Source organism: Erythranthe guttata, chromosome 7 (assembly GCF_056151865.1).
Source record: "Erythranthe guttata isolate IM_541 chromosome 7, IM_541, whole genome shotgun sequence".
Classification (NCBI taxonomy): domain Eukaryota; kingdom Viridiplantae; phylum Streptophyta; class Magnoliopsida; order Lamiales; family Phrymaceae; genus Erythranthe; species Erythranthe guttata.
In genome coordinates, this window is record NC_142539.1 from 1,389,198 (window position 1) to 1,406,675 (window position 17,478).

The 17,478-nt window shown below is 37.0% G+C and overlaps 1 protein-coding gene and 1 pseudogene across 2 annotated transcripts; both read right to left on the reverse strand.

The window, feature by feature from the left end:
- Positions 1-774: 774 nt before the first annotated feature.
- LOC105949482 (RNA-binding (RRM/RBD/RNP motifs) family protein) lies at positions 775-2,638 on the reverse strand. The gene is made up of 4 exons (XM_012972796.2): positions 2,321-2,638; positions 1,447-1,515; positions 1,235-1,341; positions 775-1,147 (listed from the first exon to the last, which is right to left on the reverse strand). Exons 1-4 carry the CDS (start codon positions 2,574-2,576, stop codon positions 1,061-1,063), a joined length of 519 nt encoding a protein of 172 aa, XP_012828250.2. The 5' UTR covers positions 2,577-2,638; the 3' UTR covers positions 775-1,060.
- Positions 2,639-11,429: 8,791 nt separating this feature from the next.
- LOC105949473 (adenylate isopentenyltransferase 3, chloroplastic pseudogene) lies at positions 11,430-13,002 on the reverse strand (annotated as a pseudogene). The gene is made up of 2 exons (XR_016032109.1): positions 12,799-13,002; positions 11,430-12,636 (listed from the first exon to the last, which is right to left on the reverse strand). The product of XR_016032109.1 is annotated as an adenylate isopentenyltransferase 3, chloroplastic pseudogene (transcript).
- Between the last annotated feature and the right edge of the window lie 4,476 nt (positions 13,003-17,478).

The following is a 17,478-nucleotide window of genomic DNA, read 5'->3' on the forward strand; positions in this document are numbered from 1 at the left end:
TTTATAGTATGCAATTGGAATATGCAGGTGCTTTATTTGAGATTGGGATTTAAGGGAGACTTTTGGGAATTTAGTTTGCCCCTTGTTTTAATTAGAAAAGATCTAACATTTTATTTTATTTTTCAAAAGTTGGATATTTAAATAATATAGGTTGTTTTTGTGTTTAATTGATAGTTTGAAGTTTGAATTAATTGTTGACTTTACTAATTGAGTGTATATTTACATTGGGCACTCACTAATGATTGTGTATGTCTTATTCAATATCCATCCAAATTGTTTTAATTTCTCAAACAAAATGGGATATTTAGTTTCTATTTTCATATTAGGGTAAATTACACATACACCCCTAGAGGTGTGCTGAAATAACTTTTAGGTCCTTATAGTATCAGTAGTTACAATAACCCCTAAAACGGACTATTGGTTTCAGACAGTAATGGAAACAACACAGAGCTAGGAAGAGACATGACTCTCCTAAAATTTCTAAATTCTTATTATTTTATATAAGATTTGTAAATTTTCATCTATGCTAGCATTAACGGCCCCGCGGAAACAAATGTAGTGCATATCGGTCCCAAGACATGAAATCTTGGCTTCAGTAATTGTTTCACGAGTGCGGCTATAATGACCGAAACTATAGGGACCTTAAAGTTATTTTAACATACATCAAGGGTATAGGTGTAATTTACCCTTCATAATATAAGTGATGGGATCCAATTCAAAGTCTTCCACTTGAGCTGTAATCACATGACACGTGGCACCAAGATGGTGGATATATGACACAAAGATATACACATATATAGTATATATATATATATATATACATATGATGATATTTTAACCCCCCCTACAAAAATAACTAGTACAATTTGGTCACGTGCAAAGTGTGTGGCGCCACAAGGTAAGATTCCAATATTCTGGATCTCTTTAACCATAATTCAGTATCTATAAGCATCATATATACGTATTAACGGCATTATTAAGGGCTCGTTCGGTAGGAACGACGTGATTACATACGATACTTACAGGTGGGACCCACTTTTTTTATAGTCTTACACATCGTCTAGAACTTGTAAGGACTAGAATCCGAACGGGCTTTGCAAGATCCGGGCTTCGCAAATGACACGCGTAAAAATCTGCCCTCGAAAAACTGTACACCAAACAGATAATTCCCATTTCAAAAAAAAAAAAAATCGGTAATTAAAACTTTATATAATCGACAAAAAAGGATGCTTACATGTCCGTTCATTTCGTCCACAGCAGCTTGTGCGTGGTCTTCTCTAGCAAACCAGACGTAAGCAAACCCTAGGGGTTGCTTCGTTTTCTTGTCGCTTACGATTTTGACTGCAAAAACATGCGACGAAATCAAATTTCTCGTTGACTTTTCAAGGGTGTAAAAAATGATAATATGTACAAATGTGCAAGGCCGCCTAGAGTAAAGTTGCAAACCTCGACTGACTTCTCCAAATCGTGAAAATTCCGATTTTAGCCCTCCCTCTGAAGTCGATTGCGCTAGTCCTGTATGTCAATCTCTATGCTTAGGCAGAGTCCATCGAAACACACACACACACACACACACACACACACACATATATATATATATATATATATATATATATATATATATATATATATATATATTACCCTTATGCATTAATTTTGCAAGAACTCAGTACAAAGACTATTAAGTGCTGCATTATAACAACCAACATATTGCTCATATTCGAAGACTTAACAAAACACAGAGTACATAAATTAAAGGGCAAATTATGGTCAGCCCCTGAGGTAATGTCAAATTACGAAAACCCCCCTCATGTTTGGGTAATTACAATCACCCCTCAACTATGAATCTTCTTACACGTTTACCCTTGTCGTGTCAAATTTAGTGGAATATTCTCCAACATGTACCCGTTTTACCCAATTCGAGCTCCACATTTTGAAACAACAAGATCATAAGATATGTTTCTTGGCTTGTAAATATTAGATTGTGGTCCATCAGACACTGCATTTTTGCACAAAACGAGAAAATTCCACGGAATGTAGAAAATTATGTTGAATTCGACACCGTAAGGGTGAACGTGTAAGAAGATTCAAAATTGAGATGGGTGGTTGTAATTACCCAAATAAGATGGGGTTTTTTCGTAATTTGACCTTAATTCAAGGGTGGCCGCAATTTACATATGTACAGATGCAAAGAGCTATTGTGAATATTACATATCTACCATTCATTAACAGCTTTTTTCATATACATAAAAATGAATTAAATGGAAACTACACAGGCTGACAAAAACAAGAAAAATGAAAATGTGAAAAAAGATTGTACCTTTGATGAAGATAATCACATTGGAGGAAGCCCCTTTATCCAATTCACCTGGATAACTCAAACTTGAGCGGGGTTTGTTTTTACGGATAAATGAATCGATAAGTTTAGCAGGAGCAGAAATTGAAATTTTTGAAAATTCGGAATTAGGGTTTCTGGGAATCGACGTTTTTGCTGTAAATGGTGTTTGAATTGCGTAATTCAGATGAGATTTAGGGCACGGAATTGGGGGTTTACAAGGTGGGCAAAAGAGGGCCATTCGGAACCCTAGATTTTTATCGTCTACAGTGCCTATTTTACAGTTCGTTTCTCTTTGTGAAGTGTATTGACAATATTGGGCTCGAATTCAAATGGACTTTAGCAACGTGGCTCAAAATGAATATTTAAAAATTGGAGTTAATTATCTTAATGAAATCCAAAGAAGCCCAAAATTGAAATGCATAATTTTTATTTTATATTTTTTTAATTTTGTTATTTTTATTTTTTGTATTATAAATTCATTTGGTGGAATTGGGTTTGTTCATTATCACACCAAACCATGATGATTAATTATAATTCATAACAATTACTTATGCTTTAATTTCACGGCGACTTCGAGAAACGAACGTATTTGACCAAAAACAATGCCCGTCGATAAATTTTTTTCGAATCGAGAGTTATTATTCGAATTCATCCGGAACGAATTAGTTATACATATATAGTATTATATAGATAAATTTTTGAACTTGAAATTATTTCATAATTAAGATGAAAACTAAAGTGGATGTTAGCACAAGACTTCTCCTATAATGTAAAATGCCTTGCAAAATCAATAAAATCACAAAAGGGGAAAAAATATAGATACTTAAGAATAATATTGAGAAAAATTCGATTTGATGGAGACATAATTATTTTGTGGCACACACAAGTAAATCACTCAAGTACATTGGAATATCAATCATTAATTTAACATATATATTATTTGATATAAACTAACGTGATAGAGAAATTATATGTCACGTTATTCGTGACAGAGAGATCTTATTGCTGGCAAACACTAGTGAATTAATTTGACATGAGAATATTAAGAGAAACTTCAAACACACTTAATTTTGAGAAGCTTGTCACCAATTTTGAATTCAAATTCATCGAATTTAAAGTTTTGGTAAGGGATGTAAACGAGTCGAGCTCGATCCGAGGCTGACTGTTTTGACTAGCTCGAGAATAATAAAGCTCGCGAGCCGGCTTGCAAGTTCACCAACATCTAAAAATAGACTCGAGCTCCGATCATCATCAGAAAACTCAAGTTCGAAAAACTCGAGTTCGAGCTTTTATCGAGTCGGCTCAGCATCCCTAGTTTTGGTGTTTTCGGGTTTAGTATAATAGTTCGATACTACATATTGGGCATGTTAAAATGGAGAAATCGACGTTGTATGTTATGATACCTTAGTGCATTACAATGACTAGACCTCAATTATTCCCCACTTAATGTAATAGTGAACTTTATAAGTATCTACTCCTTTCATTTTTTTTTTAAATTCTGATAACATGGTTAGGCAAAAAATACTGTCACTATACTTATAAAAAACGGGGTGTCATTAATTCTATATAGTGACGGTAAACAAATGATTATGTATTTTGACAAAAAAAAGGCTATTAGTGACCGTAAAAGAAAATATTGTCACTTAATATATACATTTACTGATAATTTTCACTAATGCCATTTTTTTTTTGTAATATTTAATATGTATATATGTTTGAAGATGTATGCTCACACTATATAAGGGTAAATTAGAACCGCCGCTCCTAAGGTTTAATATATTTACGAAAAAACCCCTTATTTTTCATAATCACATCCGCCTTCTACAATTTGTAGATTTCTTATATTAACACCATTTTGTAGAAGGGTGGATGTAAGACTTTTACAAACTGCAGAGCACTGAATATAATTTCTTAAAAATTAGGAGTTTTTTCGTGAAGCGACTTTACCTATGCAGATTCAAGAGTTTGTCTCGGTGCTCATAGTTTAACTAATTAATTCTTAAAAGTAGGTTTAATTTTCGAAATTCAAGATTTTTTAAATAAAAAAATCTAGAATTAATTTGAGGGGATATATTCTTAATTGTAACTGTCACATTCAACCTTAGAAAGACTATAGGAATGAGAATCCATTAATTAGTTCCCATGAAAGGTTAAAAATGATTAATTAATTATCCTTCCAATCACAGATATCGCAATGGCATGGGATTATAAGCTAAGCCACTTTTTTATTTACTATAAAGTTGATTTTGACCACTAATTTATTAATTAATTTCTTCCATAAGTGAAAAGTTTAGTATTATTTGCTATAAAAACAAATAATATCTTTATATCTAATTAATCCAGGTCCACTGTCCCTTGCGAGTGGCTCTTAATATATAAATGTGTGTGTGTATATATAAGTAATAATATCATAAATTTTTAATTAAAATAAAATAAATTTTTAATTAAAATAAAATAAATATTTAACTAAAAAAAATGTTCTTCTAAATGAACATATACAGTAGAATTACGATAAATTAATAACCTCGATTAAATAATAGTTTATCTCGGTCCCAACTCGGTGAAAGCGTGTTAAATTATTAACTCGATAATTTAATAATTCGCTAAATTAATAGAATTTCCCTAGTCCCGACTGTGTTAATTTATAGCGGTTTAACTATAATAAATAATAGTACAAATTTAAATATAATCATAGTTTTTACCAAATTTAAATATTTGATGCAAGATACAAATTTAAATATAATCATAGTTTTTACCAAAAAAAGTACATCATATAGTTTACCATTTAATACCGTGTATCGTTCGTGTTTGCTCGACTTTATATATTTTCTTTTGCAGATTGAGAGAATCTATGTTATTTTTTGTTGAGCTTATGAACTTTTTTTTCCTTAGCTTTCTTGCAGAGAGAATCTAAGTTAAATTTTTTTTTGAGCTTACGAACTTTTTTTCCTTTCGGCGTAGAACTTCGCAAAGTCGAATTTCCTTTTCAAATGCTAAAAGAAGACGAGAATAATTTCCGAAAAAGTCATTTCTAGTCATTAATAAAATCTAAAAGTGGCTAAGAAAAATAGGAAAGAAGATGAGATGGGGAGTTACAATATTCACCCTTCTACTGATATTTTATAATATTCAAGTTATTTATGTCAAAAAAAAATTAAAAAAAAAAATTAAAGATTTTAAACGTCAAAAAATATATGGAATCAATTTATATAACTTTTACGAATTGGCTGCATTTTCATGATTAGCTGGGATAAAATGGATTCCAAGAGGAATATGATACCCACCCTTTGGGGGAAAATTAAATTAAATTAAATTAAATTAATTAATTAATTACACCAATTCTTTCAAAGAGATGATTTGATATTCACACCACCCTCACTGATAATATATTTTAATCTCATATATGTATATAAATAATTAAATAAAAAAGAACAATTTCATTAATTTATTTAAATATATATATATATATATATATATATATATATATATATATATATATATATATATATATATATATATATATATATATACCAATATGAAGTGGTCAATCCGCGAATAACTCAGCTCACAATATACAAAATTGATATGCCTAATTGGGCCAACCCAATGGGCCTACAAGTTATTTACCTACTGGGCCACGAGCCCAATATTGAAGACCAATATCACCGAGGCCCAAACACCTTCAAGTAAGGCTTGGGCCCAACAAAGCAAACCCAACCCAATAAACGACATATAAATAGAGGTTTTCCTCATTTTATTAAGGTACGTCCAATTAACCGAGTAATACTATCAACTGTATTCTCTGGACTATTTCCACTTTCAGCACGTCTGACTTGAGCGTCGGAGGGGTTTCCGCCGGATCAACCCCCGGCTTAGTTCATGTGTTCTATGATCGCAGGTACCTCAGGATCATCAAGTTGTCAAGCTACTGATATGCTTTGCTCTCCCATTTCGTTTTCTACACCATCCCAGGTGATCTAAGTAATTAGCATCATCATTTTGGCGCCGTCTGTGGGAACGATGCAAACCAGATCACGTAGCCAACAAGATCCTCTTGAGGCGTCTGCTCGGAGAGAAAATGACACAGCTAACGACCTCCCACCTCGTTGAGGCTCTGGCTTGCAACCTCCTCCACATCCCATGGATCCGCCTCGCGAGGTTCAGGTGATCCCCCTCGGGACCCACCACTCGCCGATCCACCACTCCTTGCTCCTCGAATGGTTCAAGTAACCGAGGATGCACTTCAACGCATGATAGCAGAATCTTCAACTCGCGCTGCCACAGAGGTCGTGACTCAATATATCGCCACGATGGGAGCAGATGCTCCCAACGCGATACCAGCACCTGCTCCACATGTGGAGCCACCTATGTCACCACCGCCATCGACTACCTGGGGGCTTACATCTGCCCCCAAAATATTTCGCTCGCCAAGGGTTATCGACTCCCTGGGGCTTACATCGCCCCAAAATATTTCGTTCGCCAAGGGTTATCGACTCCCTGGGGGCTTACATCTGCCCCCAAAATATCTTGCTCGCCAAGGGTTATCGACTCCCTGGGGGCTTACATTTGCCCCCAAAATATCTCGCTCGCCAAGGGTTATCGACTCCCTGGGGGCTTACATCGCCCCCAAAATATTTCGTTCGCCAAGGGTTATCGACTCCCTGGGGGCTTACATCTGCCCCCAAAATATTTCGTTCGTCAAGCAGGATCAACTCCCTGGGGGTTCACATCGCCCCCAAAACATTTCATTCGTCATAGCAGGAGCCAACGCTCCTCCTCGTGAGGCCCCACTGGGTCCTCAACATGATCAATTTCTACTTACTTCTCGAACGGTTCAGATAACCGAAGAAGACCTTCAGCGTATGATTACGGAAGATTCAACTCGTGCTGCCACTGAATCAGTGGCACCATATATCACCAAGGTTGGGCATCTCACCCCAGTGGTTCGTGATCGCCTCATCCTAAATGGGGCGCTATCCCATCCTAAAGTTGGGCATCTTATCTCAAGGGTGGTACATCCACTTACCTTTCAACCCCAAGGGGTTTCACATCTCATCAAGTGTTTCACGTCTCTACTTCAAAAATAGAAAAATGGTCTGACGCGCACACGCGGTCTCGAGCGCATGGGCAATTATCGACATCCTAAAGTTGGGCATCAACCTTACCTTACATCCCCAAGGGGGTGCACATCCCATCTCAAGGAACGAGGATAATCTCCCTACTCAAAAATAGAACATCCCCAAGGGGGTGCACATCCCATCTCAAGGAACGAGGATAATCTCCCTACTAAAAAAAAAATAGAACATCCCCAAGGGGGTGCACATCTCATCTCAAGGAACGAGGATAATCTCCCTACTCAAAAAATAGAACATCCCCAAGGGGGTGCACATCCCATCTCAAGGAACGAGGATAATCTCCCTACTCAAAAAATAGAACATCCCCAAGGGGGCGCACATCCGATCTCAAGGAACGAGGATAATCTCCCTACTAAAAAAATAGAACATCCCCAAGGGGGTGCACATTCCATCTCAAGGAACGAGGGTAATATCCCTATTCAAAAAATAAAACATCCCCAAGGGGGTGAATATCAACCAAATAAAAGCAAATAGAAGAAAAAAAAAAGAGAATGAAAAAAGAGAAGAAGAAAGAAGAAGAAGAAAGAAGACGAAGAAAAAAGAAAAGAAAAGACAAGAAGAAAGAAGAAGAAAAAATAAGACGAAGAAAAAAGAAAAGAAGAAAGAAGAAGAAAAAAGAAGATGAAAAAATCGAAGAAAAAAGAAGAAGTTGAAGAAAAAAGAAACAAAAAAAAAAAAAAAAGGGAAAAGGGAGCAGCCGAGCCGAACCAAGCCGCGCGCGCGCGAGCCGAGCCAAGCCGCGCGCGCGGCTCCACTCAGAGAAAAAAAAAAAAATAAAAAAAAATAAAATAAAATAAAATGGTGGAGCGCGTGCACAGCACGCGCGCGTGACGGCCACACGCTCGTGACATGACACGCGGGCGATTTGACCAAAAAAAAAAAAAAAAAAAAAAAAAAAAAAAATTAAAACAAAAGGGGCAGCAGCACGTAAATGACTGCCACCATCACATCACCCCCTCATTTTTGTCATTTTGCGGCAGCATACGTCACACCGCGCGCGCCCCCCTATACCTCATAAAATCGCGCGCGCGCGCCTTTTCACACGACATTAATTCGCGCCCCTCTTCTTCAGTCACGTAAATGCACGCAAATTTGACTACTCTTCACCAAATTGCGCAAGCTTTTCAGCGCGCCTCACCAAATCGCGAACGCTCTCACACGGACAAATAAAAATTATTATTTCTCCACACCGCGCCAACAATTAATGGTACACTACAACACCGATCTATTGTCGATACGATCCGGTACCCCTTTCAACTTGGCTCCCACATCGTCTCGAGAGTGGGGGGCTTCCGAGACAACTTCCACGCGGAGCCAACTCGCTCAGTACTACCACCTGCAGCGAGACAACTCCCACAAGGAGCCAACTCCCTCGGGTCTACGAAATTATAGCGAGATAACTCCCCCGAGGAGACCACTCGCTCCGTCTTACAACCCGCAGCGAGACAACTCCCACGAGGAGCCAACTCCCTCGGGTCTACGAAATTATAGCAAGATAACTCCCCCGAGGAGACCACTCGCTCCGTCTTATAACCCGTTGTGAGATAACTCCCACGAGGAGCCAACTCCCTCGGGTCTCATAACCACAGCGAGATAACTCCCCCGAGGAGACCACTCGCTCCGTCTTATAACCCGTTGTGAGATAACTCCCACGAGGAGCCAACTCCCTCGGGTCTCATAACCACAGCGAGATAACTCCCACGAGAAGACCACTCGCTCTGTCCCACAATTCGCAGCGAGACAACTCCCACGAGGAGCCAACTCGCCCAATACTACAACTCGTAGCGAGACAACTCCCACGAGGAGCCAACTCGCTCGGTACTACAACCGGCGGCAAGACAACTCCCGCGAGGAGATAAATTGCTCAGTCATATAACCCGTTGCGAGGCAACTCCCACGAGGAGTCAACTCCCTCGGGTCTAAGAACCCACAGCGAGATAACTCCTACAAGGAGACCACTCGCTCCATCCTACGACCCGCAGCGAGGAAACTCCCACGAGGAGCCAACTCGCTCGGTCCTACGAACCCACAACGAGATAACTCCTACGAGGAGACCACTCGCTCCATCCTACGACCCGCAACGAGGAAACTCCCACGAGGAGCCAACTCGCTCGGTCCTACGAACCCACAGCGAGATAACTCCTACGAGGAGACCACTCGCTCCATCCTACGACCCGCAGCGAGGAAACTCCCACGAGGAGCCAACTCACTCGGTCCTACGAACCCACAGCGAGATAACTCCTACGAGGAAACCACTCGCTCCATCCTATGACCCGCAGCGAGATTACTCCCACGAGGAGCCAACTCGCTCGGTACCCCAACCCGCAGCGGGACAACTCCCACGAGGAGCTAACTCGCTCGATACTACAAATCCGTTGCAAGGCAACTCCCACGTGCAACCACCTCGCTCGATAATAAGACTCGCTGCGAAACAACTCCCACGAGGAGACAACTCGCTCAGAGCAACCTCAATCCACACGCGCCTAAATCGCGCATCATCCAATGCTCCTACAACTTCGCTGCAAGACAACTCTCTTGAAGAGACAACTCGCTCGCAATGCACTACATAATCGCAATCTCAAGTTAGCACGATTACAACCCTAGAAACACTTAGAGATATTATGAGAATCTATATAGCCTGGCCAGCTTGATTACTCAAAATTTATCTACTTGTTTTCGATGGGTCCTTCATTAAAACGTGGCCACGGTCCAAACATACTTACGACCCACGAGGTCTAACAAGGGGCACGATCCCCATAAAAAAACTCTTGAGAGCCTGATCCCCTCCTCAAGTACATCACGCACAAGGCTATATGTAAACACATACAAGCAACGCGTCAAAACATTGACAATGTCGATAAATAACAACTCCCACGAGGAGAATACTAGCTCCGTGCTACTACATTATCACGAGACAACTCCCACGAGGAGATAACTCGATCAACTCTATTATCCCATGACGAGACAACTCCCACGAGGAGATTACTTGATCCGTGCTACCACATTATCGCGAAACAACTCCCACGAGGAGATAACTCGATCAACTATATTACCCCGCGACGAGACAACTCCCACGAGGAGACAATTCGCTACTACATCGTCGCGGGACAACACCGACGACTCAAATAACTTACATAGCGACAACTTAGTCGCGCTACGCGCCGATGCGCATTCACGCCCCTCCGACACACGCTCCAATGCATTTTCGCACACCATCAGGCCATATGCCAAAGAACAAACACTACAATTTTCACTCTCGACACGATTGAGAACCCATTTCGACATGGCCCCCACATCGACTCGAGAGTGGGGGGCTTAATGATATGCCTAATTGGGCCAACCCAATGGGCCTACAAGTTATTTACCTACTGGGCCACGAGCCCAATATTGAAGACCAATATCACCGAGGCCCAAACACCTTCAAGTAAGGCTTGGGCCCAACAAAGCAAACCCAACCCAATAAACGACATATAAATAGAGGTTTTCCTCATTTTATTAAGGTACGTCCAATTAACCGAGTAATACTATCAACTGTATTCTCTGGACTATTTCCACTTTCAGCACGTCTGACTTGAGCGTCGGAGGGGTTTCCGCCGGATCAACCCCCGGCTTAGTTCATGTGTTCTATGATCGCAGGTACCTCAGGATCATCAAGTTGTCAAGCTACTGATATGCTTTGCTCTCCCATTTCGTTTTCTACACCATCCCAGGTGATCTAAGTAATTAGCATCATCAAAAATAGATTACACGAAATAATTAAAAGTGAAGAAGCCCCCAATTAATTCTTTTTTTTTTCTTTTTTTCTAAATTGGGAATTTAATTAGGGCAGAAAATAGGTCAAAAACAAGCGCCGTCAGATTTAACTGTACGGCCGACCAATATTTCGGTACTTTTTAACCGTGTGAGTTTTGTGATAGCAACGTTTTGAGAGAGGAAAAAGACAAAGAGCAGGTAGATTCGGGTGGTTGACACGTGGCAGAACCAGCACTGCTCCACGTGGCATTATTGTGCCTATCTTTATTATTCTCACTCGGTGTGATGAGAAAGATTAGCACAATGATTATTGTTTATTTTTTATTTTTTATTATTAAGTTATGGTGAAAAATTAATATTAACTAGCGGGCGGCGGCTGCGACGGCGGCGGTTGAGTTGGTGGGGCCGAGGATGACGGAAGCGGCGGCGGTTGCTGACGACGACATGGGCGTCGGGGGCGGTTCATCGGACAAGAACCGGCCGACGATCGCGGTCCCGGGACCCGCGACCACCCTCTCCCATGCTTCGTCAGCATCTCCGCCGTGGCGGAGGAGCGCCTCCGTGGCGTTGAGCCGGTGTATCCGCCGCTCGAGGTGCTCCTCCAGCCTGGCAATATTCCTGAGCTGGCAGCACACCAAATTCCGCGTGCACGCTTTAATCTGGTCAACGGCTCTCTCAAGAAGGTCAGCCCTAGTGACGTCATCAACCAAAGTCTCGTTTCTGAAGAACTCGTCCATCTCCGGCACCCCGATGGCCCGGCGGATACCCCGACTGTAGTCTCCGCCGGCGCCGGCGAATAACTCCCGGGCTTCGTCCACAAGTCCGGCGACGACCATCCGGTCAACGCGCTTGGAGACGAAGTAATGCAGGACGGGGAGAGAAACATCCACCCAGAGGAAGCAGCACTCGTACCTCGACCGGAAGTAGTGGTCGTCGCTCACCAGCGCCTTCACGAACGAGTTCGACCCGCCGGCGATGATCGGGAGCCGCCCCCTGTGGGTGATTTCCTCCGCCGCGAGGGAGGCGCGCTCCACGAAGTCGGCGGCGGTGAAGTCGTCGTCGGGGTCGGCGATTCCGAGGAGGTGGTGGGGGACGCCGCGGCACTCGGCGGCGGTGACCTTGTTGGTGACGACGTCGAGCCCCCGGTAGACTTGCATTTTGTCGGAGTTGATTATCTCCGCCCCGAACCGGGTGGCCAGGTCTATGGAGAGCCGGGATTTTCCGGTGCCGGTGGCGCCCATCACCACCACCACCTTCTCCTTGCGGCGCTGCCGCGGGAGGATTAGCTTGTCCATTATGTTGATCAGCCCCGCCGGAAAGTTCACCAGCGGCGGCGGCGCCGCCTGCGGCGGCTTGCAGGCGGAGAATGAGATTCTCATGATTATATATATATAATCTCTTAATTACCACCTGTTTGATCATTACCAAAACATTAATTTAACTACGAGAATAATACAAGATAATAATTAATTTATATATATATATATATATATATATATATATATATATATATATATATATATATAACAACAAATAATTAATAAAATGGAAATGGAAATTAAATAAAAATACCTTTATAAGTAGTGAGAAGAAGATGCGGCGAATGGGGGATGACAATCAGAAAACCTGTGCAATTATTTGTTTTCTATTGTAAAAATTAAATGAAGAAATTAATTAGTTTGATTAATGATTAAGTGTTCCGATTTAAAGCTTAATCAGAAGTATATTTATAGTGTGTGTGTGTGTGTTTTCTCCTGAGAAAATGAAATTGCCTGCAAAATATGAGGGAGTGAGGAGGTATTTATATTAATGGTGGTGGGAAAGTGGAAGCCATGCATATTCTCTAAGAAAGGAGTCAATGCCTTACACGTGTCAACTCCTAATTTCTTTCTTTTGTTCACTCTTTTATGTTTTATATCGAGACTCAGTAGATGCTACATCTGATTAATTGTTTATTTTAGGTGGATGTATTTTAACCCTAGATTTACATTGCATTAGGCGAATGTGTGTTTAGTGGGTGGTTATTTAATCAGGTATACAATTGAAATCTATCTCCCCAAATATTACACTTAGGGTGCATTTGGATGGAAGGATTTGGGGAAGGGATTTCAAATCCATAATAACAAATCCCTTGGACTTGTTTGGATTGAGGGATTTGGGGATGGATTTCAAATCCACACCCCTCATTTTTAGTTATGTTTTGAGTAATTGAGGTGGATTTCAAATGACTCCAAAATTGGAGTCATTTCAAATCCCTTCCCCAAATCAAATCCCTCCCCAAATCCTTCCATCCAAACGCACTCTTAGTGAACTTTTTTTTTGTTTTTTTTAAATGAGAATAGTTATTGGTTCTATGATTCTCGTCCTCATGTCTCGAACCCATGATCAAATAGTTTTAAGTGCACGGTGTTTACGAACGGGCTACCTTGTGTTGACTAAGTGAACTTAGAAAATCGGGAGTTTGGATGCAGGGTACCCGTATTATTCTTGGATTTATACCTTCAAATTCATTAAATAAGTGAATATTTGTAGTTTTTGATAAAAATGGTATAACAACAGGAAAAAATAAAATTAAGAGCACGAAGAAGAAAAAAATGGAGTGGTGGTGGGTGAAACCACATATTTATAGATTTGTACATATGCAGGGGCGGATTCAGGGGGTTTTGGGTGGGGGCTAAAAAAAATTTTGAGGTAAAATGGTATAAAATTTTAACTTTAGGGGGCTAAAGTGTATAAATTAAAAGATAAATAATCCAAAATATTAAAAAAATAATAAAATAAAGGTAAAAAAAAAAAAAAAAATCTCCAGGGGCGGGGGCCCCCAACACATGCCTTGGGTCCGCCCCTGTACGTATGTATATCGTGATTTTGTAGAACTTACAACTTATGTGTGTATGTATGCTTAGTGAGTAGTTATTTATGTAGATTTACGGTCCAATACCGCATTATATATTTCATCGGGTATTGGATCTCCGTATCGTACATTCATATCTACGATTGTGCTATGGGTAAATCAAATATGAAAAATAGTGTATTTCGAGAGGTAATTCATGTAGGATTTAAAAGGTAACTAATCAACATTACAAAAAATATAAGTACTTATCTGAATAAATAATGTAAATTTTACATCGAAACAAGAAACAAAAGAATTTTGTCAATATTAATTCTTTTTTCATAAAAAAAAAAAAAAAAAATAGGTTACAGGTACAAACAACAAGAATCTCCAAATTTAAATTTGGAGATATGTTTTTTATTTAATTAACACTAAACTTTGTTAATTAGTTTGTCATTATCCTGGCATTAACTATAAGCACTGATCAGTGATCACATTATCAGCACTATATATATAGGTGGGCAAGTTGTTTTCTCAAAAGCAGCGGCGTGAATAATTTATAATTATATTTAGAGTTGTTTAGATACCAAGATTAATTAATTATATTATATTATATTATTAATTAATTACTACATGCTAATTAATATCTAGGCACCCCCACCTTAATTAATAAACCTTACTTAATTAAATCATTAATCTATTTTTATTTAGTGGTTTTGACTATCTCAGTTGAGTTATCTCAACCGAATTTTGCTGTCATATTCAACAGAAAGCTGAGAAGTGAATCACCAATTAAAGCTTTCCTAGTAATTAATTAATTAATAATTACTAATTAATAATAATCCTAAATTAATATATAATAACGTGCACAAATATTCTGTGTTTGTGTTGCCCATGTGACACTTAGCATGTTTGTGTTATGTGGTGGAGAAATCTTAATTATTTTATTTATATTATACTAGTAATTGTCCCCGTGCGATGCACGGGGCAACAAATTACATTGTTTTGATATTGTAAAAATATAAACAAACGTTTGATGTATCCTATGATCAAAATATTGTTATAATAATCATTCATTAATAATTCATTAGTGGAACATTACTAAGTATACTACACACACAAAAAAAAAAAAAAAAAAAAAACAAATAATTTTACTGTTGAATAATTTTCTAAATAAATTGAATCAACTAATACCATTAGATTGAAAAATTGAACCAAAAACAAAATCATCAACTATGTATTTCATGTTGAGTTTAAAAGTAATTAGATTTAATAACTTACTTAACCTAATCAAAACTAAACTATCGACAACGTAAAAGGCCATCTATACATCTTGCATCGTAATTAAGCGCTTCTTCACTGCCTCGTTTTGGTCCTGTTTTGTCACTGGAATTAACAATTATATTGGAAAATTTAGAAACAAAAATAAATATAAACAATAAATTAAATATCCATACAAACAATATGTCTTGAAGGTCGACTTCCAATAGCTTGTGGTTCCGCCCATTTTTGCTTAGTTCTCTCCAATCATCCCTTTCTATAACATGTCCAATAACATCAAAAAGGAAATAATTGTTATACACAAAATTTGAAATCTTTGGTATAAATTAATGAAACACATAATTTAACAAAAATAAATTACCTATAAGCCATGATGGAAAAAGATGCAAACTAATTACCACACACTCAATAGGATGAAGAAGAAAATAAGAAAAAAATTCTAAAGTCGGGTTACCAAAAGAAGAAGCCTTAGGTAGGATGAAGAAATAAAATTCAAATGTTGTAGATCGAGGTGGATATAAATAAGAAGAGCAAACACAAACGTGTTGAAGTAGAAGAGAGAAGTTAAAAGTGTTAAGAAATCTTAAGGGAAGTCTTTGGGAATCGTCCATCTTTGGGAATACGATAATTAGTATTTTATCATCAAAAAATAATATTTAGTGTTCAGATGTTTATGGCTGAAAATTAGGAGATAAAATAATATTTAGGAGATTTAATTGTTTGTGCATTAGAGATATCTATGGCTGAAAATAGGAGTGATTTGGCAAGTTCAGGCATAAAAAATTGATAAAAATTGAAAATAATATTAAGGAGATAAAAATCGAAAATAATATTTAGGAGATAAAAATTTGATGAAAATCGAAAATAAAAATTTGATAAAAATCGAAAATAATATTTAAATTAATATTCAAGAGATAAAAATTTGATAAAAATCGAAAATAATATTTAAAATAATGTTAATGAGATAAAAGTTGATAAAATACGAAAATAATAATTAAAATAATATTTAGGAGATAAAAATATGATAAAAATCAAAAATATTAGTTAAAATAATATTTAGGAGATAAAAATTTGATCAAAATCGAAAATAATATTTATGAGACAAAAATTTGATAAAAATTGAAAAATAATATTTAGGAGATAATTTTTTTATAAAACTCGAAAACAATATTTAAAATAATATTTAGGAGATATAAATTTGATAAAATTCAAAAAATAATATTTAAAATAATATTTAGGATAAAAAGATTTGATAAAAATCGAAAATAAGATTTAAAGTATAAAAATCTGCTAAAAATCAAAATAATATTTAAACTATATTTAGGAGATATAAATTTGATAAAATTCGAAAATAATAATTAAAATAATGTTTAGGAGATAACAAATTGATACAAATCAAAAATAATATTTAAAATAATATTTATGAGATAAAAATTTGATAAAAATCGAATATAATATTTGGGAGATAAACATCTGATACAAATCAAAAATAATATTTTGTAGATAAAAATCTAAAATAATATTTAGGAGATAAATTTGATAAAAAACGAAAATAATAAAAAAAAATTACAAATATGACATTAGGATTTCTTAGGGTTGCCCTAGCGTTTCGTTCTTTTATATATAAGAAAAAATTACAAATATGACATTATGGTTTCTTGAGTTGCCCTAGCGTTTCTTTCTTTTATATATAAGATACTCGAAAAAAATATTTAAAATAATATTTAGGAGATATAACTTTGATAAAATTCGAAAATAATATTAATATAATATTTTGGAGATAAAAATTTGATAAAAATCGAAAATAATATTTAAAATAATATTTAGGAGATAAAAATCTGCTAAAAATTTAAAATAATATTTAAAATTATATTTAGGAGATATAAATTTGATAAAATTCGAAAATAATAATTAAAATAATATTTTGGAGATAAAAAATTCATACAAATCGAAAATAATATTTAAAATAATATTTAGGAGATAAAAATTTGATAAAAATCGAAAATAATATTTAGGAGATAAAAAACTAATACAAATCGAAAATAATATTTAGGAGATAAAAATCAAAAATAATATTTAAAATAATATTTAGGAGATAAAAATTTGATAAAAATCAAAAATAATATTTAGGAGATAAA